This window comes from Caloenas nicobarica, chromosome 3, assembly GCF_036013445.1.
Source record: "Caloenas nicobarica isolate bCalNic1 chromosome 3, bCalNic1.hap1, whole genome shotgun sequence".
Taxonomy (NCBI): domain Eukaryota; kingdom Metazoa; phylum Chordata; class Aves; order Columbiformes; family Columbidae; genus Caloenas; species Caloenas nicobarica.
In genome coordinates this window covers 80,649,902-80,673,769 of record NC_088247.1, presented here as the reverse complement: position 1 = coordinate 80,673,769, position 23,868 = coordinate 80,649,902, and the positions used below count along the sequence as shown (strand labels likewise).

The 23,868-nt window shown below is 36.1% G+C and overlaps 1 protein-coding gene across 1 annotated transcript in view; it reads right to left on the bottom strand.

Moving 5' to 3' along the window:
* RYR2 (ryanodine receptor 2) overlaps positions 1-23,868 on the bottom strand; it is a 364,098-nt gene that overhangs the window by 157,486 nt on the left and 182,744 nt on the right. The window contains exons 26-28 of the mRNA XM_065631500.1: positions 20,109-20,212; positions 15,880-15,963; positions 10,679-10,838 (exon numbers count right to left, since the gene is read on the bottom strand). Coding sequence (XP_065487572.1) covers positions 10,679-10,838; positions 15,880-15,963; positions 20,109-20,212 — 348 coding nt within the window. The remainder of the gene's footprint in view (positions 1-10,678; positions 10,839-15,879; positions 15,964-20,108; positions 20,213-23,868) is intronic.

Sequence of the window (23,868 nt, the reverse complement as noted above, 5' to 3'; positions counted from 1 at the left end):
TTTTCCATCAAATTTGCTTAACAGAATAACAATACAAACAATAGGAAGAAGGATAAATGTGAAGAGTTCGACTGAAAAGTCAAAGGCATTAGATTTCATACACCGTTTATGAAGCAGCTACCATAACAAGAAACTAGCCCATAACTAAAGCTCAGAGACATTACTATACCACAAATATGTTTTTTAATTGTAGTGTTAAACAAGACACATAAAAACCCCAAAGAATAAACAAGATATAAACACAAGAACAAAACACTCCTAACAAAAATATTAATAAATATGTGCAATACAAATAAAGAAATAACAAAACAGATAATAAACCTGTGCCTTACTATGTCAAATATGTAAGACACGTATTTTTCCCAAATAAAGGGTGTTGGAAAACCATGATTAACACGCTTATTGTGCAGAATGTTTGTAATAGGTAATTTAATGTAACCTCTCCTCTAGCTGAAATTGATGTATTGTTAAGATTTAATTTTTGTATTTTAGGTTTATTAACACAACACTGATTAGGTTTTCCTCTAGTGCAAAATTATCTTATTTGAAAGCATTGTTTAATTGGATTACTTATATGGCTAACAATTTTTAATAACTAATAGAATCATTTTTCTTGACTATTCTTCTTGCATCCTGTCAGCATTTGTCGGCAGTGAGAGAAACCATACAAAGAACTCTCCCTTTTCTTCCTATGATCTTATTTCAAAAGTATAATGAAAGACTGGATATAGGGAAAAATACTTTGTTCTCTTGGGTACAAATACCAAAGATATTGAGAAGCTTTTATGATTGGTCAGACTTATGAAGAAATGAAAAAATAGCGTCTATTATTTTAGAAAACAGCACCTACAATGAAAGTAGCTTACTTCTTTTATAACGTCACAGTTCTACTTTTAAGAATGTACGTAGTTTTCATTCTGCCTTTGCAGGCAGAAAAGAAATAGCACATCCATTCTGACAACTACTTGCAGGCATCTTTTGTTGCCCTTTAAATGCTTAGATATAAGGCTATCTGCTGTCTGCCTTATTACCATAAGTAAATATTAAAGTGCGGTTATTAACCAGTGCCTGAAGAAATCTGGTCCTACCAGTGATGCCTCTAGGAGACGAAATATTACAGGACAAGCATTACCTATATGCTAAAAGGGCTAACAGAAAGATAATTATAATGCATTGCTAGGGACACAAATTACTACACCATATCGGCTCCAGTTATATTCAGTGGGAAGTACAGAGACAGACTCAATAGAAGGACCATTTGAACCGAACAGAAAGGACCAAACAAATATTGAAGTAAATGTAATAATGAATTATTATTTGATATAAGAATAGTCACATGAACATCACAGATGAAACACTGTGGGTTTAATTATTTGTCTTGCAAAGGACATAAAAAGAGAAATAATTTCCTCTGAAACACTTTATGTCAAAAAGATATTATGAAATACTGTCTTCAAAAATAAGAACCAGAAGTTTGCAATAACAATTACGTAACTTTATGCAGAAGGCATAAAGAACACATAAGTATTAAACAAACTTGATTTTACGGATTTTTTTTCCTTAGGTCTAACTTTATTTAATATTGTGACCTTTTCCACCCATTCAAGACTTTGGCTACTTTATGGATATGAGAAGGAATTTTTCTTTTAATAATTTTGTTCTTTTTTTTTTTTCCTATGATATGTCTATCTAAATTTTGAATATTTTATTTATTGCTGAATTAAGAACTGTTATTGTTATACTCATCAGAAGTTTTTGTACTAGTGATCTTCTGCACCTCTGTGGTTTAAGTGTGGCTAATCAAGAGAATGATCCTACACAGTGATTGAGCTTTGCACAGTCACAACCAAGTCAACAAGAAAACTGATTGGCTAAGAGTGGTAATTTTTCTTGGGCATACTTGCAATTTGTAGAGAGACTTAACGCTTCCTATTCACTACAGAAAACTTTTTTTTTATTGTAGACTGTTAAAAGTAGGAAAAATCCACCTAAGCTTTTAATTTTTTGCCAAAATTTTCCAGGATTGACAGTCTAACACTTCATCAGAAGACAGCTTTGTATAGAGTTTGTCTGGCAACCACTTGTTCACCAAGCCATTTGAAAAGAAAAAAGAAAAAAGGAAAAAGGAAAAAAGAGAAAAAAAGAGAGAAGAAAAAAGAAAAAAGAAAAAAGAAAAAAGAAAAAAGAAAAAAGAAAAAAGAAAAAAGAAAAAAGAAAAAAGAAAAAAGAAAGGAAAAAAAGAAAAGCAGATCTCCTCCAGAAGAGAAAAAAACCCCAAACTTGAGCTTGTTGACAAGATTCCGTTTCAAACGGTTTGAGTTGCGTAGTACACGTAAAGTTTATATACTTCTTTGGTTTTGAATTCAGAACCTATCATAGCACAGAAAAAAAAAGCCTATAATACAACTTTGTCTTCATTTAATGTAACACAAATATTGAATTAGTCATTTAGAAATTAATTGGGATTTACTTAAGTAAAAGAAAGCATTGCACCCATTAAAATTTGGAATGCCTCACAGAATGTGTCCTGACTATAAACGGAAGGAACTAATAATAAATATTGTTAATCTTGGGTAATGTAACACTGAGCATCAGAAATCAGTACAAATTTATAGAATCATAGAATCATTTCAGCTGGAAAACATCCTCCGGATCATCGAGTCCAACCATAATCTAACTCCGGCACTAAACCATGTCCCTAAGCACCACACCTACATGTGTTTTAAACACCTCCAGGGATGGTGACTCCACCACTGCCCTGGGCAGCCTGTTCCAATGCCTGACAACCCTTTCCATGAAGAATTTTTTCCACATATCCAACTGAAACCTCCCCTGGAGCAACTTGAGGCCATTTTCTCTCGTCCTATCACTTGCTGCTTGTGAGAAGAGACCAACACCACCCATGCGACAACCTCCTTTCAGGTAGTTGCAGACAGTGATAAGGTCCCCCCTCAGCCTCCTTTTCTCCAGGCCAAAAAGCCCCAGTTCCCTCAGACACTCCTCATCAGACTTGTGCTCCAGGCCCCTCAACAGCTTCGTCACCCTCCTCTGCACTTCCTCTAGTATTTCAATGTCCTTCTTACGATGAGGGGCCCAAAACTGAACACAGGATTCAAGGTGGGGCCTCACCAGCACCGAGTACAGTGGCACAATCACTTCCCTAGTCCTGCTGGCCACACTATTCCTGATCCAATACAGGATGCTGTTGGTCTTTTTGGCCACGTGAGCACACTGCCAGCTCATATTCTGGTGGGTGTTAACCAACAGCCCCAAGCCCTTTTCTGCCAGACAGCTTTCCAGTTACTGTTCCCCGAGCCTGTAGCGCTGCCTGGGGTTGTTATGACCCAAGTGCAGGACCCAGCACTTGTCCTTGTTAAACCTCATACAATTGGCCTCAGCCCAATGATCCAGCCTGTCCAGATCCGTCTGTATGGCCATGCTACCCTCCAGCAGATCAACACTCCCACTCAATTTGGTGTCATCTGCAAACTTACTACGGGTGCACTCAATGCCCTCATCCAGATCATTGATAAAGAGATTAAACAGAACTGGCCCCAATACTGAACCCTGGGGAACAACACTCATGAGCAGTCACCAACTGGATTTGGCTCCGTTGACCACAGCTCTTTGGGCCGGGCCATCCAGCCAGTTCTTTATCCATCGCAGAGTATACCCATCCAGGCCGCAAGCTGCCAGCTTCTCCAGGAGAATGCTGTGCGATACAGCATCAAAGGCTTTACTGAAGTCTAAGTACACAGCATCCACAGCTTTTCCCTCATCTACTAGATGGGTCACCTTGTCATAGAAGGAGATCAGGCTGGTCAAACAGGACCTGCCTTTCATAAACCCGTGTTGACTGGGCCTCATCATATGGTTCTCTTGTATGTGCCGCATGATGTTACTCAAGATCATTTGCTCCATGACCTTCCCCAGCACTGAGGTTAGACTGACAGGTCTGTAGTTCTCCAGATCATCCTTCCGGCCCTTCTTGTAGATGGCGCGTCACGTTAGCCAACTTCCAGTCAACTGGGACCTCCCCAGTTACCCAAGATTGCTGATAGATAATGGAAAGAGGCTCAGTGACCACCTCTGGCCAGCTCCCTCAGCACCCTTGGGTGCATCCCATCTGGCCCCATAGACTTGTGGGTGTCCAAGTGGTATAGCAGGTCGCTAACCATTTCCCCTTGAATTATTGGGGCAGGTCGCAAACCATTTCCCCTTGGATTATTGGGGCTTCATTCTGCTCCCCATCCCTGTTCTGGCTCAGGGTCTGGGTACCTGAAGCACAACTGTTATGACTATTAAAGACTGAGGCAAAGAAGGCATTTAATACCTCTGCCTTTCCCTCATTTTCTGTCACTATGTTTCTCTCTGTATCCATCAGGGAACGGAGATTCTCCTTAGCCCTTCTCTTGTAGCTAATACATTTATAGAAACATTTCTTGTTGCCTTTCACAGCATTTCTTGTTGCCTTATACAGCATAGACTACAGATTTTGCGTATACAGCAAATCATAGACATAGAATTATCTGAATCAGCACACATATACTTATTTGTACAGTATAAATGGATTTGAAATAGGCGATAATTGGTCAACTATGGCACTAACTGAACATAGCTCTTAAAAGTAATAAAAAGAACAACAGAAAAAAACATCTGAACACCCACACCAACAAATGACCAATGTGCCTTTTAAAACTTCCATTACAGGTAATGAACACTGCTGCAAAATAATTCACAGAGGAAACACAGTGGGAGCTGAGGGGTGCAGAGCTGCATTCCTTCGTTCAGTATGTGATGTGTAGGTACCTGATATAGTGCATTCTATCTAGCAAATGGTCTTGCAACTTGCATAGCAGATGTCATGTAAGAGTAAGAACAAAACAAGAGGAGTGACCATACTGTCTATAGCAGCACAGAAAACCACAGTAAAATTCTATAAGCAGCTCTAAAAGAAGAACCTAATAAGAGATACAGTATATGTAATAAACCCATACTCTTTGAAGTAATTCAGTAACGAAAAACAAAGCTCCATATAAACCTCTAAAAGACATCTGAAATTATAAAGAATAATATAGTTTTCAGAGCTATAAATGTGATACTGCCAAGGTATGCATTCCTGGGCCTTCCCAAAGCTTTGAGAAGTTCAGGAACAGCACACATCACTAGACTAAAAGGAACAAAAAGACACCAGAAACATACATATGTAAGTGCCTATCAAAAAGAAAAACAGAAAAAGACCGAAAAATAAAAACACAAACTAGGAAGAGTTCAGGAAAAATATAATAATGATAATAATTTAATGAGATCAGATGTTTTGTGATTTAATGTGTTAGAGCTGTACAGATACACAACCTGTGTGGTACTGAAATGATTTTGTTCTCATAACCAAGGCTGTTAAATCACAAGTACGAAGCAAATGTATTTCAGCATACATTCAGTGAGACAGACATGCTGTTGTTTACCTATCTTTATTTGCACCATTAGAAACTCCCATTCCACAGTTGTGAATTGATTCTGCTTGCTGCCATGTCTGTGGATCTTGCACTTCCACAAAGATTTCTGGGCAATCGCCACAGCAAATGCTACTGGTGAGGTTGCCAGCAATGCTGTCAGAAACCCAGCTCAGTGAGCCAGTGGCTGAGTCCGCAGCATATACACTGTGAACAGCATCATTCACCTACCCCATACATTTCATATCTTGTTATCCAGAGGTCTAGCTTTTCCACATTTATCATGGCAGCTCATGTTTAACCACAAACCACTACAATTAAAAATTATTTTATAGGGGAAAAAGGAAAAATATCATTCTAATTTGGTATTTACTAAGTAAGCCATTTTAAGATTCCAGAGTCATAAGAACTGGAAAGCACAATAAAGTCCTCACACAAAGCCATATTCTTGGCAATGTTAACAAATATCCTAAATGTATCCACCCAAAGGGGAAGCTGTGTTCCTAACCTGGCACACTAGCAGCTGAGTTGTGTTCTTAGTAGTATCGGTATCCTTAGAAATATGTGTGCAGCTTCTACGATCTTCACCAAGGATTGTACCCATACAGAACACCTGGCATAATGTGCCCTGACTATGAATGGAAGGAATAAATATATCAGTATAAATAATGTAAAATGTGAAAGTGAGGTAACATAAGTAGTTTCTGCAAGGACAGGATGCCTTTTTATGTATACAATGACAAAACAAATTACAAGCTTTCAACCTATGATTTTTCCTTAGTCTGAATTTCCAGAACAGTGCCTCTCTTGCATTGCAGCAACTCCTGATCAAATAGTGATTTTATACACTTTTCACAAAAATAGATATATAAAAAGTAAGATCTTGACATTAAAAGATAAAACTGTCTTGCGTTTTGGGCCAAAGAAAAATGAGACTTGATAATTGCTTCACAGCCCTGACTAATTATCCTAGGACAGGAAGAACGGAGCATCTTTTTTTATTATAAGATGATCTTCACACATTGGGAGGAACTTTTTAAGTTGCTGATTTTTATAACCAATTGTTAAAGCTGCGGGATGTTTACTTTTTTTTTCCTCAATATAAACGAGGTTTTTGATTGTTAGGTTCTTCAGCCACAACACTCAATACAACATAAAGAAAAAGACAAACACTCTTTGACTAAGCTATCTGCATGTGTGACAACGAATCTAAGTAAAATTTGAAAGTCAGAATCTTTGGCTGTGGCACCCACTATCACTGGGGAGACCTAAAAGCCATGTATTCAGAAGTGGGACAGAGTAACTGGTGTACTTGAAATTATTTTCATTTGCCTTCTGATCTCCAAGCTCAACTCTTTTCTCTCCCTTTCTGTCTTTTCCTTACTTATATAAAAGTCGGGATTCTCCTGTACAAATGACATTACAGTTTTATGAATGCCAACCAATATTTTACATTCATGGATAAACCATGTGAGTTCTGAATATTTTCCATTTGATTGTGAAGATTTAGTCACAAATCCATCCTTTCATACTTCAATGCTATTTTTCAGCTTGTTATTAAAAATTCCTTAAAAATACTCCCACAAAAAACTCAGGTAATTATGACAGGACATAATGTCAAAATCCATATATGTTAAAAAAAAAAAAAAAAAAAAAGCTCTCTTTCATAGCACGAATGTGATTATTCTAATTGACTTACACCAAGGCTCTATTGCTCCTTTGCCTGGATCTATCTCCACTATCTGTCTTTGATCATTTACCATTTCCCCAGTTCAGAGAAGACCAACCTGTTCTACCTTAAGGGAGACCGTCAAGTATTTTCATACTGATTTTGTGCTTGGTTTTCCACTTACTCCTGTTATTTAATACATTCTTTTAAGCAGAAAAAAATGTCTTTTTCCTACCAGTTTTGTTCCTCCTGCTCCTTTCATGCAGCAATAAGGTACTGTGAGTCTGTCCTATTAAAAAATACTTACTTGCTTGTGCTCAGTGTCATCACAGCTGTCAGCACAGTTCTGGGAACAGGATTTATTAATTAACTTGTTAACTCTCTGCTGCCTGGCTTGTTGGCTCTGCAGCAGCAGAACAAAACTACTGTGTATAGTCATGCACGAAGAGCAGTTATCTCTCTGTTAAGACAAAATCCTGACAAGCACTGGTGGATTTAGAAGAAGAAAAAATCTGGAATCTGGAAGGCATTTTCCACACCAGATTATAAGAAAGAAATCATTTATACATTAAATACTTGACAGTATCCCTTCATATTTTTTCATATTATATAATCCCAAAATGATGAGGCTGATGAGGCACAGACCTACAAGATCATCTAATCCCTCCTACAGCCGCAGCATGATTGCTGTTTATAACATATTTCCCAGTGATTAGTTCATCTACTTTCAAACCTCTGTAAGCTTCTTTCCCTTAGGAAACTATTTCATAGCTCTGCAAGATCTGTTTATAGTATTATACAGTATAACATCATGTCACTTTATTGCAGTACTGTGACACGTCACAGTAATGTGATGGCATGACAAAACGTAGCACAAACCCGTTGCTGGAGCCAAGCAGAAGCACATAGCAGTGTGGACACCAGCTAGCAGCTTGCCATGTGATATGTATGCCAGCTAAATGAGAAGCATCTTTGCACTGCACCCAGAAAGGAGCACCTTGCTATTCTGCTCTCTTCTTTTGACTTCTAATGAATGATATTTGTTATCTGCATATTATAAGCACTCTTGGAACTAAGTTGTCTGTCTTCTCTCCTGAAGCAAATAAACTTGATTGTTTGAAAAGAGAAAAATAATTGAATTAAGAGGAAATCGACATCAACATCCCAAGCATGGCAGCTTCTACAGGACAAGTTATTGTGGAGAAAGTTTTCAAGGACATCATCTACCTGCTTAAGCATACAGGAGACTACTGTAATTTATCTGCCAAGAATAACGGAATAAAGTATACTGCTGATCTTGTTGATCTGTTTCCTGAAGGTCACAATATTCCTGATCTCTTGAAGAGATTTAACAACCAACCTCTGTTGAAAGCACAACTATAATGCTGTTCACTGCATCAATGCATTATATACCCAACAACAGTGCCCCACTCAGCAGACAAATATCTTCACTCAGTTTGAAAGAATCAGACCCAAAAAAACCCATTTGGATGTTTAAAGCAGAAGCACCTAAGATTGCAGAGCCCCAATTAAGTGGCTTTCCAACCCTGAATGTGATCAGCTTCATAGGCACTTAAGCTTCTTAGTTTTAAATTCTCCAGGTCCTTCTTCGCGTGCTCACAATTGCCTATGTCTTGGTAAGGAAGAATAGTTCAATCCTGCTCAATCCAGTACCTATGCCTAGTCAAGTCTCTAAGTTTCTTTCAGAGCACAAACTGGTAGTCAAAATCAAAAAGCCTGACTCACCCTTTCTGCTTAAAATGTCTCCCAAAATCTAACAAGGGGCTACCATTTTATTTTAGAACTTAGCAGGTCTAAGTCATAACAGTTACCTCTTTATATAACAACTTCTCCTTGGTCATCAAAATGGATTTAGATACCTAATTCCTATTTTTCCAGTTAGATATCTTGGTGGATATAGGTGTCAATTTTTAAAACTGTGCTTATCATTCCCAACCCAGTAACACTGAAAAAGTCTTTGAGAGTATCATTTAACTGCCTTTCTTACTTAATACCTCACTCATTCAGAAAACATATAATTCAACACAAATTCACTCCAATAAATATGGAAAAACAATTTGTGTTTTTGTTGTTGCTTTGTTTGTTGTTTTTTGTTTGTTTTTTCAAAGATATACAGATGCACAGAGTAGATTAACTTGTCTTCAAGATCTGAGAAACTTTATTTACTAGATATGAGTTGTGGGTTCAGATTTTCCCAATGCTAGTTAGAAACATAATTAGCTAAGAGATGCTTTTGATTCCAGAAACTTCTTAACTTCATCTTAACCAATACATTCTGCTGCAAAAGTAAATTTAATTTTGGGATATGTCAGGGTTCTATCAAAGCTGTAACTATTTCCCAGTTTTCATTCATTTCGAATCCCTCGACTGGCAAGGACCTGTATGGAAACTGGCTTCTGGGAGAATAAAAAAATGGGAGGCGTGGTGTAAATTATTGAGTGCATTCTTTAACATATGAGAAATATTTCTTTTGAGTATCTAGAGACATACAGATTCTCATTCTAGAAATGAATTGTGCACTGCCTTCATAAACACAGGATTGAAATAGTGGGTTCAAAATGAATGGATCTGCTCCTCAAACCTGACAACCAAGAATCATCACTTCCAACACTCATGATTAATAATGTATCAGAAATGTTAACAGCACTTCAAAGGGTCACCTTCCATTTCTTGAAGATGCAGTATTAGGGGAAAATGTAATCCTGTTGTAAGCAGGGGAGTTGCAGCAACATGGAATTTTTCCTAAAATTTCACTGTGATATGCTACCACACATTTGTTAACAGCAGTGAAGACATCTTTCTCTATATAAAATTCACAAATAATCACAAAAATAATAGAAAATATGACTCCTAAGGGAAAACTGATATAGTAGCTGTCCTGAAAAATAATAAATTAGGCTCATTGTATTCCCAATTAATTTTTTTTTGAAATAACACAAAGACCCTGAGTTTTGCTGTTAACAATCCAACATGCCTAATTTTTACTCCTCTCCCTTATAACATATTCTGATGCCTACTACATAGCATTCCCATTCACCGGAACAAAACCACTAAAGCACGACTGGAACTTGGGAGACTGAATTAACTATTCTCAGTTAAACATAGCCTCTGCCAGAAATACAACATATTAGCTAAGTGATTACTAGAAGTTTACACTCTAGTTTTCCTGGATAAACAAAATTATTCAATTCCCAGGACTGCAAACATTTGAATTATACCCCTACTGAAAGTCAATGTTTACATTTCCTAAAATACTAGAGCATATTAGCTTCCTGCATGCAATTTTCTCACCCTGAGATCTAGACAGCGTACAAGAATATACCACCGTTTTTTTAATACTGCTTGTAAAAGATGAGTCTCCTACTGCTAGAAGATTTAGCAGGATTGCTTTAATTGTGTATTTTTGCTTTCTCTGACTGACAGACTTGCATTCATTAGCTGTTTCTTCCTGCTGTTGTATTCCCATTATTCCCTTCTAAGTGTGAAATATCTCAATAAATAAGTGCTTTTTCAAGTGACTGAAGTTAGCACTTACCTGTTGAATACCATATGTCCAGCCTTGCCTTATGCGGTCCCTTGCCCACACGTTGTGGGCATTCTCTGCTAGTTTATCCACCATAGCCTCTTGAGAGGGGGTCAGTTTGATAAAACTCAGATCCATGGGAGCAGGCTTATATCCACTTAACAACTGGTAGCTGTCAAAAAAGACAAAACTTGCAGTTATTTCTCAGTAAGAAAAAATTAATAGAAACCACAAAGGGAAAAAGTGACATGTATGCAATATGTCTATATAAATAATCTGTCTTTGAACATCATAAAGAATAATAATGCATTGACATTAGATTTTTTTTCAATCTAATTGCATCTCGATGGGATGAAGTAGCTGGTAATGCAAGCTACCCAAAATGGTCTGAACTAAAAATGTTTTTCAAGTATTTTAGTACTTTCATATAAAGCAGTAGATTAAGATGCTGCTTATCTAAATACTTACATGAACATTATTATTGTTATCTCTGAGCACTTAACAATATTTATTAAATTCTATCTACCTCCTACTGAAGCAAGACAATATTTCCTTCCTATTATATATAGGGATGTGAGAGACAGAGAAAGTCAAATAGCTTACTCAAGATCACATGTGAAGTCCACCCAGTCAAAGTTTATCTTTATACTACTTCATACTTTAACTATCCTTCAAGCGAAAGGAGCAAATGTTTAAAATTTAAGGATGACTTCAGAACACAGAGACAGTTTCCTCACTAATTTTAGCGCTCCCAAGAATTAAGTGTTGTTTACTTTTATGAAGTTGTTCTCATCAAACCAATTATGGTCCTCTCCCACTTCACTTATGACCAAATCTTCTTCAATAAAGGACATAATGCCTATAGTGACATATGCAACACATCAGGACTTACAATGAAAACCTGACACTATGCAGCCTGGCCATGCTGGTGGACGTTGCCTCCCTCACCTCAGATGATGAGGGAATGCAGGGGAAGGGGAGCAGGAAGAGCAAAGCAGGGCCAGACTGATGGGGGTTGCAGTGGGTGTCCGTGCCCAGGTGCTGGTAAGGGGAGCGGCAGGGCGGCCTCTGTGAGGAGAGGCCGAGGCTGCCCCGTGCCAAGCACAGTCAGCTCCAAAATGCACCCTCCGCCAGCCAAAGCTGAGATCCTCAGCCACAATGGCAGCACCTCTGGGAAAACATTTTTAAGAAAGGGCAAAATGCCAGGCAGGCAGAGAGGAGGGAGGAGAAAAGTATGGAAAAGCAGCTTGCAGAAACCAAGGTCAAAGGAGGCAACGAGGAGAGGGGAAGAAGTGCTCCAGGTGCCAGAGCTGGTGCTTCCCTGAGGCCCCAGGAGAGACCAGGCGGGAGCTGGTAGACATGCCCTGAATATCGCTGAGCACTTCTCCTCCAGAATACTGACAAAACAAAGCGCTATTTTGGTCATAACAAAATAACAAAATAACAACATTGTTTCACTGAAATTATATATGCTGGCGTGTTTAAAGAATGGCTAGTTTAAATAATTGTCTAATTATTTTCTAAACAACTTGGTCATTTTCTTGTATTTTCTTTATTTGGACTAACAGAGAAAAAGACAAAAAAAGAAACAGTATTCGTCCCCATTTATATTCTAAAATATTCAAATACTTTACAAATTTTAATTAATTCTCTTCTGTTATAACTATTCTAAAACCCATTTAAACAAATTATTGGTTGAAAACAATAATTGAAAACAAGCAAGTACTTAAGGGGGATTATCATCTCTAACATGAGGTTGGACCGTCCTTCAAAATTACCACATTAAAAAATAAGTTTAATTCTGAAAACAGCAATTCAAGAATGTCAATCCAAAATCAACTGTTCCTACAGTTACCAATCAGCAAAATTCTTTTACGAAATTAATCAAGCAGTTGGCAGTTGTGCTGCTGTCTCCCACACACAAGCTAACTGCCCTCATGGTGACATCTGCTGAGGTAGCTGTGAAGTTCCTTCAGCAAGATGAGTAAAACCAGTCCGTAATGGAAATAGTGAATCATACAAAATTAACACATTGGTCAGGCTGCCAGTTACTGTGCTCTTTCTGCCACAGTCCCCTGCACAAGTGTTACGCTGTGCATGTAAAAGCTGTGAAAGCCACAGCTTTTCTGATATCAGAGCAGGGTCAAAGAACCAGGGGTCTCAAAGGATGCTCATGATTTTGTTACAGAGGATGAACATACCTTATTTCAGGATGTAAATGAAAACTCATCAAGGATAAGTTTCAATAGATACTGAGCAAAATGACAAAAACATACTGCATGTACATGTTCATGTTGGAGAATCGTCTTTAACTGCAGAGTGATGCTGCTACTTGAAACAGGTAGTTAAAATCCCAGCTCCTGCCCGGTCTATTCATTAGTATCTTACTTGTCTTACCTTACTCAGGATCTCTGCGGGTCTTATATTAACAATTTTTGGTTTTAAGAGGTAGGTAAAGCAATACAGAATCATTTTCAAGCTGGAAATTTAACTGCTTCAACAGCACATTATAAGTACCATATTGATCTGCCACTGATTTATAACAAGCGTTATAGAATTTTTATTTGTGCCACCACCTAAAATTACAGAAAGAGTGGTAGATATGTTTTCAAGTGATATTAGTCCATACTCTGCTCTCTTGATTAAAGATTTTCAGCAGTCCACATGAGTTGTTTTACAGGAGAAAATTAAACATAGCAAAAACTTTAAAAAAATTATTTTCATTCTGATAATTCCCATTTCATTTAGACTTTTTAACGCACAGAAACACTATATATTTAGAATTTATTAAAATACTTTGAATATATTGAAGTTTATTTGAATATACTTTGAGTATACTTTGAAGTTAATTGAAGAATGCTTTATTCAAAAACCTAAAGTAAAGTTACACCAGGAAAAAATTTCCTAATAGAAAGAGAACATCCATCAGCAAAAGTTGTTTTTGCAGTACACTTTAGGTAGTTGTTCCAAATGGTCCAAAAAAGCTCTTTTGTGGAGTGATACTGTATTAGAAAAGGCAAACTGCTAGCACAAAACATTGTTTTCCCCAAGTTGTTCTAAGTGTGGCTGTGATGCCAAAATTCTGTAGGACTGACACAAATATAAACTTATTCTAATCATTTTACAATTTTTATCATTACAACAGGATGGCAGAAAAGAAAAAAGCAAAGGGTTAAGAAGACAGATGAATATACAAAGTTGAAAAATTTCTTAGAAATTAGAGCCAATGAGCTAATTATATTCAAGTGATGTCTGTTGCTTTTCTTTTTCATAATAGCATAAAGTTTTTATGTCAGGCGGTGTCAGGCGGTTATAGGAACTTAATAAATTATCATGCAAAAACTGACAAAGTGTTGGGATTATGCATTTGGATCATCTACAGGAACAGAAATAACCAGCAAACACGGGACGTGACACCTCTTCTACTATCAAAAAATTAGCTTTTCATACACTACCTCCTGTAATTTTTTGTTATGGTTAAGTCTAGTCCAACTGTGAAACAGCGATCCTTCTTCTCTCCAAGAAGGTATCCCAAAAAAATCACGATCCAGCCTTATAGCTGCACAACTGTATCTAGGTCACGAAATCTTTGTTCCATTTTTGCTCAAGAAATATTTGATGATTTGAATGTAGCCAGAAAACTTTTCCTTCCTTTTTACTCAGTTTTTCTATTCATTGTATGTGAGGTATCAAAATTCTGACTTGGTATGTATTGTAGGACCTTAAGTTTCTAGTTATGACTGCTAACGACGTTAAAAAGACTCGGTATTATCACTCTTCTTAAATCGGAAGTATACTTTCTTCAGACTTGAGATTTAGCTGCAGTTTTTCAAAAGCATAAAATCTAATTCACTCGAACAATCTTGCAAACGTATATACATTTCTGCCCAGAAAATTCAGAGCAAAAATACAGAAGGCCCTGGATATCTCTTCCTTTTAGTCTTATATGCTGTTATTTTGGGAAACCATAACTGAAAAACGGTTTTGGGGAATTTAAACTAATGCCTTTCTTTTATTCTCGTTCATTCTTGTGAAGTGACCACATCAAGGATTCTGAAACTGTGATGTCAATGATCTGTAAATAAGTACCACGTGGTATACATGGAAGACTTCAGGGTCAAGGTTCTTACAGCTACCTTGTAGTAAAGTATTACCCAGAAGCCTGCAGGAACCTTGCCAGAATGGGGTATTGTGCTTTTGGCTCACAAGAAGAAAAAGGCAGGAATGCTTCAGTTAAACATGGGCATCAGGTTATTATATTTGCCTTAAGGATGCACTGTATGGAATATGAAGGTATGGGTCAGTGAAAGGCCACTGTGAATAATGAGATATTCAATAGCAGAGAAACATCTATTTCTGCACAGAGCACAACCCTGCAAAGAGTTGCTATTAGCGGTACTAGCACTTACTATTGCTCTTAGTCATAACCAAGGAAACCAAATTACTAATTTAAACTTGAGAACAACAGAAAACACGGAGGTTTTATGCACATTATAAATCTCCTTCGTCCCACTGAATTTTATACCAATCTAGACAAACTTATAAACCACAGACTCAAACATAATACATGTTGGGCTGTAGGGCTGTCATATGCTTATCACCAAGTACAGTTCATTTACTTTCAATTGTAAGTTCCCAAATTCTTCATTCCCAAACTGAGGGGCACACTGGTGCTAAGGGAGAAGCCAGGGCACCTTGGCTGGTTCACGAGAACTGGTTTCAGAGCTGTGGTAGTGGAGGCCACTATACTATACCAGCCAGAGGCCAGCCCTACCAATCCTGTTGCTTGTCAATCACTCAGGAAAAAGTCAGGTGGCTATACAAGTTCTCTCCACTTCAAGTCACTAGATGGCCATTCTAGGACTTTCAAAAGGGTTACCTTTAACTATTTGCAGCACAGCAAAATTTATTGACAGGTTTGCTATCAAAATTTTTTATCAAGTTTCTGCAGAACACTCTAGATACAAAAGAATTATACAACAACGAATGAATGCCAGACATTTCAATGAATCATGGAAAACCTAAACTTTGTCTACACATCAGATCGTAAACATCTAAATAAAAGGTGTGGATGAAGGTGTGTGTAACTTTCTGATAATTCATATGCATACCCAAGTATGAATAAAACTAGCAATATAGATATCAAATTGTTAAAATACAATTTGCTTAACTCACGCTGCCTAACAAAAAGATGCATTTGAATTTCAACTTACTTCTTCGGCAGTTTCATTTTTTTCACTTTTTCTTCAGCATGTTCATCAGCAATGCCAACATGGCAGCCTAATGCCAGCAATGTTCTAGGACAGAGAAATCAGAGATAAATTACTGCCCATGTTTCTATATTCAGAGTTGCTGCTGGGTACATAAATAGCACTATACAACAAATGAGACTTACGGGAATTACAACAATAAATAAGGAGAGATCAACACCAGCCTTTTTGTGTATGTAATAAGCTTTATGATAGTGTTAAGAAAATGTCACAAGATGTTCCCAAATATTTTAGTAAAAATCTGAGTGCACTACTTCAAAATGGAACTACCATGCAGTCTATTTCATCTATATGTGGCATCAGTTGAAAAATTCCATGCCCTCAAAATACATATTTGTGCTTTATATACTTATCCATACCACTTATATACTCATTCATACTGCTTTATATAAAAATCTTTTTTAAGTTATTTACTTCAATAGTGATGAAAGAAAAAAGGCAGGAAATATCGCTTGTTAGCATGTGTCTTCCTTACAAAGACAGGCAGCTATTCAGAGATTTTAATTGGATCTGGACTTTGTTAGGACACGCTGCTGAAGAGAGAACTGACAACAGAATACATGATAAGCACTAGGCCATAACTGCCATCCTAATGCTCGAAATGGATGTTGCACATTAATCCACCTCAGAGAAAAAGACTCAAGCTTGTCAGGGTGTGCCATGTACCACAGGGCTTCTGCTACAGAGCTGCTGACCCCGGCAGCCCATTCTAGCCTGACTCTGCGAGATGCCACTCATTTCGGAAAACAAACTCTACATAACCTTACAACAGGGTCGACAATATTAATCAGGCTTCTGATCACTTCAGACCTCCTCCTTTCCTTACAGTCACACTATCCAGCAGTATAAATCTTGTGTCTCATTCATCTCCAGGATTCGATCTGTAACTCATAAATTATTTCTTCCTGTACTTACATTCAATACTGGGTTATCAAGTCTTAATTTCTTTAGCCTAGATGCATTACTAAAATATTTACTTTGAAATGAAAATAAATCCCAGTAAAAAGTCAGACACCACTTTGGAGTCAGATCAGAAGTTTCTCAAAATCTAAGGATGACACTCATATCTTTGACTGAAACTGATTACGCAGAAGAAATCACAAGTGTAAACCTGGGATTCCATTCCCAATTTTCCCAAAGTGAAAGAAAGCTGGAAAACAAGGTTTTAATTTGTTCTTGTCTCTAGTTAAAACAATGTTTTCTCGTCTTGCTTTAACCATATTTATTGTTCTTCAACTGACTGGAGGGGAAAAAAAGAGCATAAATATTGCTCTAGCAGTCATTCTCTTGGCAGATGAATCATATGTTTCAAGGAGATTCTTACAGCATATTTTTAGTGCTAGATACACGAAGTAAATCCTACTGTTATGGTCTGTGAACCCTGATTTACTATTAGATGGTAAAATCAGATATCAGGAAATCAATATGCAGTGGTCACCTCCTGCAAAACACACTATCTGCTAAGAATAGTCCATGCAGAGAGATTTCAATTGGCATAAATTGTACCTGATTCCTGTGCAGCTTTCACCGGCATAAGTAAGAGAACGTATCTAACAGTGGAAAGCAGTACAAATGAGCTAACCCCTGGTAGTGCTAATTTTCTTGTAATGTAAGACAGGAATTTGAACCCTACCTTACTTCCACCCAGACACAGCAAATTCAAATCAGAGAGCTACTACAGGATAAAAAGGCATACCATGCTGGTAGAACCTGAAAGACCCCTAAAGCATTCCAAAGCTAAACAAGAAAAATAGAAGTGGCTGAATGCAGCCCTCAGCATAGTATCCGTACATGTAATTATCACACACAACTGATTACATAGGCAGAAATGGGGATCAGTCAGTAAATAATCAGCATCAAAAAAACCCCACCAAGATCAAAGTACAAAATATAAGAATGGGGAGAAACACTATGACCAAGCATATTTTAATCCCATGACATTTTCAGAGGTAACTCACTCCTGAACCTCAACATTTCATATAGTTTATCATTTTTATAGTTCATAGAAGTATTCAGTTATACTGAAAAATATACAGAGACCCCAATATATTTAAAAGAAATCTTGTGGCAGATAACATGACTCAGAACTTCCTTGTTTTCTGCTTCTCTCATCTACTAGAGCTGGCAGCAAAACTGGCAACAAATTAAAAAAAAAAAAAAACACAAAAAAAACCCACAAAAAAACCCAAAAACAAACAAAAAAAAAAAACCAAAAAAAACCAAAAAACAAAAAAACACCAACCAACCAAATACAGCAAGAGTTATTCTTTATGTCTGGCAACTATTTCAACTAGAGGAAGTTTTAAAAGAACATTTTATTTCCCTTTTCCCCCCATTGAGGCTGACTGCTAGTAGACTAGAAACACCTAGTAAAAAAACAGTCAAAGTAGCTTAAAATTCCAGTCATTACAGTATGGATCATCTAAAAAGGATTAGTGCACTAATTTTTTCACCTTCGTGAGCTTGCAGAAATGAACTGAGCAAGGCACCCATATTCTAGTCCCTGAACAATAGATGTCTATGTTATAAATGCAACAAGGTACCAAAAAATTAGAACTGCATACTTCAGAAAACAAGGACTAATACAGGAATGAAATGAAGACTGAGCTCAGTAAGCATACACATTTTGAAATCCATAGGAAGACTGAAAGCTTTATGTTTTAGATACTATCTATTTAATGAAAAGGTGCTCTCTGGAGTAAGTAATAAAATTACTAAAATAAAAGTAATCCATAATTTATATGTTTTTGTTTGTTTTGTCAGGGTTAGATTTAGAAAACCATTGGGTCCTGAACCAGTAATTATGTAAGGACTACTAAAATTTGTTTAATATTTCACGAAACATTAGAAGTGTGCATTTAATTCTGAAACTATGATTTTTATGATGTCTGAGTTATATTATATAGATTATTCTAGCAAAAGATCCAACTGTAGGGAAAGTTAATGACATCTTTTGTAGTTTCATTAGAAAAGGAAGAAGGTATTCTGAATTCTTAGCACATTGGTGGGTTGACAGGGCTCTCAAAAGCTTTCCTTGGAGTCGTAATATCTAGTTGGAGATGAATATGAACTGTTTAACACTCAGGGTCATAAATAATTTTTCATCGAGTAATTTACTTACTGTGGGAATGATGGATCAGTAAAAAGTGCAGAGAAGCTGACCAGAGAAGGACACTACAAGAAATTCTAGGAGGAGTGTTCTACCTAGCTCATGACGTCCTTAAGAGTGTAAACACTGTTGCACAGTTTCATGGCAATTTTTTAAACAATATAGTACAAATATTCCCAGAAACATGCAGATAGTCACCATTCGTTAACCGTCTGAACAGGAAAAAGCAATTATATTTTAACAAGAAAAAAAATTAATATATTTCAATGGATTTCAAATAGGAATGACTGGAGAACTATGTATACCACCGAGCATTTATCAGTCTGAGAAATATTTCAACATGTTGGCTACATGCAATGCTACATATGGAAAAAGTTACACTAACACATTTTCAATGCATCTGCATCAAAGTAAGAACTCACACCCACTTGGTTGACAAAGCTGAGATAAGCAATTGTATCTTTGTGAACAAGATATCTAGATTACTTGAAGAAACCCATTAACATTCAATGAAATTTTCCAGCTTTCCAACTGGAGACCTTCCACGACATTCACACATCTAACCGCTCATCCACAAGAGGAGGAAATGCCTACTATTGTTTTGCGACAACATGCACAGATGACACAGAAACAGTAGCAAGGAAGGGGTCCTGAAGCAAAGCTCATCATTAGACACATCCAAAAACACCTGTTGATTGTCAAAGTGTGTTCTAGCAATAAAGAAAACGGAAAGCAATTAAACTAAATTGAATTAAACCAAATAAGAAGCAAAAGCCCTTTTTCAAAGCTTGGATCTATTTCTTTCCTCCAAATTAAACGAAATCTGCCTGAGTTGCTATTACATAATCAGCATTACCACAATAAATCTAAAATTCAAAAGATATTGAAGACTATTAAAGTAATTTTCAATGCCAAATACATCATTCATTAATCTATCTCACACTCTCATTTTCATATTCTTACCCTCACCTGCGCATCAAATTTACATGTCAAATTACATTTCTGGAAACTGCAAATCCTCAGGAAACTCTCAGTATGAGCTTCCAAAGTTCTAGCAACTTACTTCAGTGTTTCAAGTGACATTTGCAAGTTATAATTTCTTTCCTGCTCTGGCAATTTTGAGAACTCCACTAAGCATGGATGTTGTCTTTTGTTGTCATCTCGAACCTGAAATGACAGGAAAGAAATAAGTTTAGTGTGTCTTAAAAACTAGAAGAAATTTAAAAACAGTCCAAAACACGAAGTTCTTAAAGCTCATCCTGTCAGACTTACTCAAACTAAACAACACTTCAAAAGAGAAGTATTTGGTATTCTCAGAGCAAGATCATTCTGTTCAAGTAACGCAGCATTTGAATTTGAAAATATACTGCAGATTTGCAGATCTCAAGTAGAATAAATGCTAATTTGTACATTTCATTATACAGATGTTCACAACGAATATGCAAAGTTCAAGAATAGTGCAATCTATGTTATGTTTTGACATACAGCTATAAAATAACAACTCATCTTCAGCACCATGATTGAAAAATTATGCATCTAGTTTGTATAAATATGTTGATATGAATAGTACGAAAGTCCTTACCCTATGGCAGTAACAATATAAAGGATAAACCTACACTCTCTCTTAATTCAGAAACCGTTTGTTTCTTAGTTATATGTTCAGTAGTATACATGAAAAATGCAAATGATTAGAACATTAATTTACTTTTACTGTAGTGACAGCAGAGTCATGAAAACTATAATTTACAAAATTCTACATTTTATAAACTGAATAATTTGATCAAAACTACGTTTAATCCGTACTACTTCTACATAGTTTTAGACTAATACTGGCCATAACTAGCAAAGGCAACCTGAGATAACTGGAATAACTAAGCATTCTACTGCTCTGGTTTGTATCTTTATCGTGCTAGAGCTCAGTCAACAAAATCTACAAAGATTATGTCTCGCTAGAAGGCTTGATAAAAAACATTAGTCTGCAAAAATTGGCTAAAAGGTCCCAAAGAAAATGTTGACATTGCTCAATTGAGACCACATTTTCAATCATACACCAGAACACTTTTCTGTCCATCTTTCATGAACCATAAACTCATCATTTACATTAATATTTAAAGCCGCAAAGTGAAAGTTATTGAAAAATAACATTATTGACAAATTTTAATCAGATAATTCTGCTGGAAAACAGAATGTTAACAGTTGAAGTTAAGAAGCCTAATTGTTATACTTTTTCCAAATTAATCTTCACTCACTTGGTGAATATAGGACAGCTTTTAAATTATTTTAGCTGAAAAAAGACCAAGGCGAGAATTCTCACTGAAGTGGTACCATTGAACTGGGTATAATCCATTCTCGAGAGCTTGATCTGTTGTTCTCTATATCAGAGAATCAGATTTGTTCTTTAAAAAGGATACTAAAGTCAGTAGTATATAAACTGGCAAGAAATTTCTGACTTTCAGAAAAATAATCTATCACACAAACTGATTGCTTGCCCTGCATATTACATCAAATAAAAGAGCTTTTCTTTGGATATTTTAAGGTAAATGTCCTAAAATCAAAAAGTTCTAGCATCATGGCAATAAATTTATACGCAGCATCTAAGATTACACTTAAATAAAATCATAATATTGGGACATAAACATTTTGTGTTAGAGAAGTGGAAAGAAAAAAGTCATCTGCAAACCATAACCTATTTATAAAGTTTCTTTAATTTCAAATCCTGAGTGTTAATTATACATGAGTACCCACAGAGTGAATATGAACACAGATCACTGATAGCTGAAACTTATTCTTTATTTATCATCCTCTATTTTTGTCAGTTCTGTATTTCTCTATAACAATAACTAAACTATGAATAAACTAGGTTGAGTAGTAGTATAATCTCATGAAAAAAAATCTCACCGTTCCCTATATTTCTGAGTAACGTATTTTTACATTTTGATCTAAGCACATAATAATTATCAAATTGAACAGCAGTCATTTGTTTATGTTTTGGATTGAAAAATATTTACAATATCCAGGGAATATTTATCTTTATTCGATGGGATTAATGTTCTTTGGACAGGCAATACAAGCAATTCATCTATCAAGTTACTTGATCAAAATCATTAGCAACTAAAATGAGAAATATCTTTTAGCAGATACTGAAAATGTTTATTTGCAGACTTCTTTCTAAGACCCATGGTAATCTGCATTAATAAAGACTGCAAGAAGACTACCCTAGATCTGTGTACAGCTAATTTAAATCTTGGACATCAGGTGTTTTCCTCAGAATTCCGTTGTTAATTGAATTTTGCTGGTGACACTCTTTTCACTTTACAGCTATAATGCATAATACTTCTATTATATATTCAACATATTTTGTAGGTTGCCTTTCCATCCCCTCTTTTTTTTTCTGGCCACATAAAACTCTACTGCCTTGCAAATATCATACATAAGTGGCAGAACTTGTGACACCTATCAATTCTTAATTTTTGTGGTTGGTTTTAAATGTACAGTGAAGTTTAATAGAAACAAAGATATGCAGATACATCTGATGATTTAAAGTTGGACATCTAAATACCACTCATATTCAGACTTATAACAAAGCCAGTTAACAAAAGTCCCTATTTTTGCTACATTAGCTTGTTACAAGTATAAAATAGAGTAGTAATATCGCATGCAATACCTAGTATCACTTTGGTGATACTACACACAGATCTGATGAAACAGGCGTGTAGGAGGGAATATAAATTACAATCTACAGCAGATTTGTTGAATAATGTGGAGACATTTAAATCTACAGCCTCTGTCTTTCAGCCTTTAAACTTTTCAACTTGGTGAAAAAACACCACTTTTTCAGAAAATGCATTTTGCTCTGAATTAAAAAGACCAGTTTTATTATAACTAAGATTAGAGTACTGTTATGTGTTAATCTAAACCAGTTAGTTTCTGGTTCATGCCTTCCTTCAGTATTCAGTAACTGCGGTACATCACTTCAGATAACTAGAACTGGCAACAGTGGCTTAAACTGATTAAATCATCTGTGAAAAACCAATTTGATAAAGGAGCCAGTCTCCAGAAGATGATCAGCATTGTCACATTCCCAAAGTGAGCACATCCAATCACAGAACACTAAAGCTAGAGAGAGAAAGTTTAATAACTTAAAAGATTTAGCACCTGGTTTCATTCTGAATAAAACTACAACATTAATCACTGTTTAATTTGATACTTACTATATACCGTTCAAATTAAAAATGTTCAACTGTACAATTACATTCTGCATGGTAAGTCATGGTACACTAAAAGTTCCTGCAGATTGCTTCACAGCTGGTAAGATTATACCACAATTAAAATGTTTCAACACATTCATTTAACTGGGGTTTTGTGTTTGATTTGGTGGGGAAAGCAACAATAAAATAATCTAGAGATCTTCTCTGTTAATTGAATCCTTTGGTACTGCCATATGCTGCAACAAATATAATACATACGCCCAGTTATATCAAATCTGTAATCTGAGTTTCTCTGAAGACCAAAATCTTTATATAAACAAAAATAGAAAATATACATTTTTCTGCATGTGCATACATGTTACATTTACATCTAGTATCTACTTTATTTTTTCTATATACTCTTCACATCAACAGTTCTTCATAAACAACCCACTTGGGTTCCAAATAACTAGCCTGTTTATTTTTTTATGTTTTAAAAAAAAATCTCAACAAAATAGACTGCATTTTGTATCAAAGCCAGAAGCCATGTATTTTTTTCCTGTCATACTCCATGAAAAGTAGGAAACAGATGAGAAAACAGTTATCTGGAGCACCTAATACAGACATGAGCCTGAA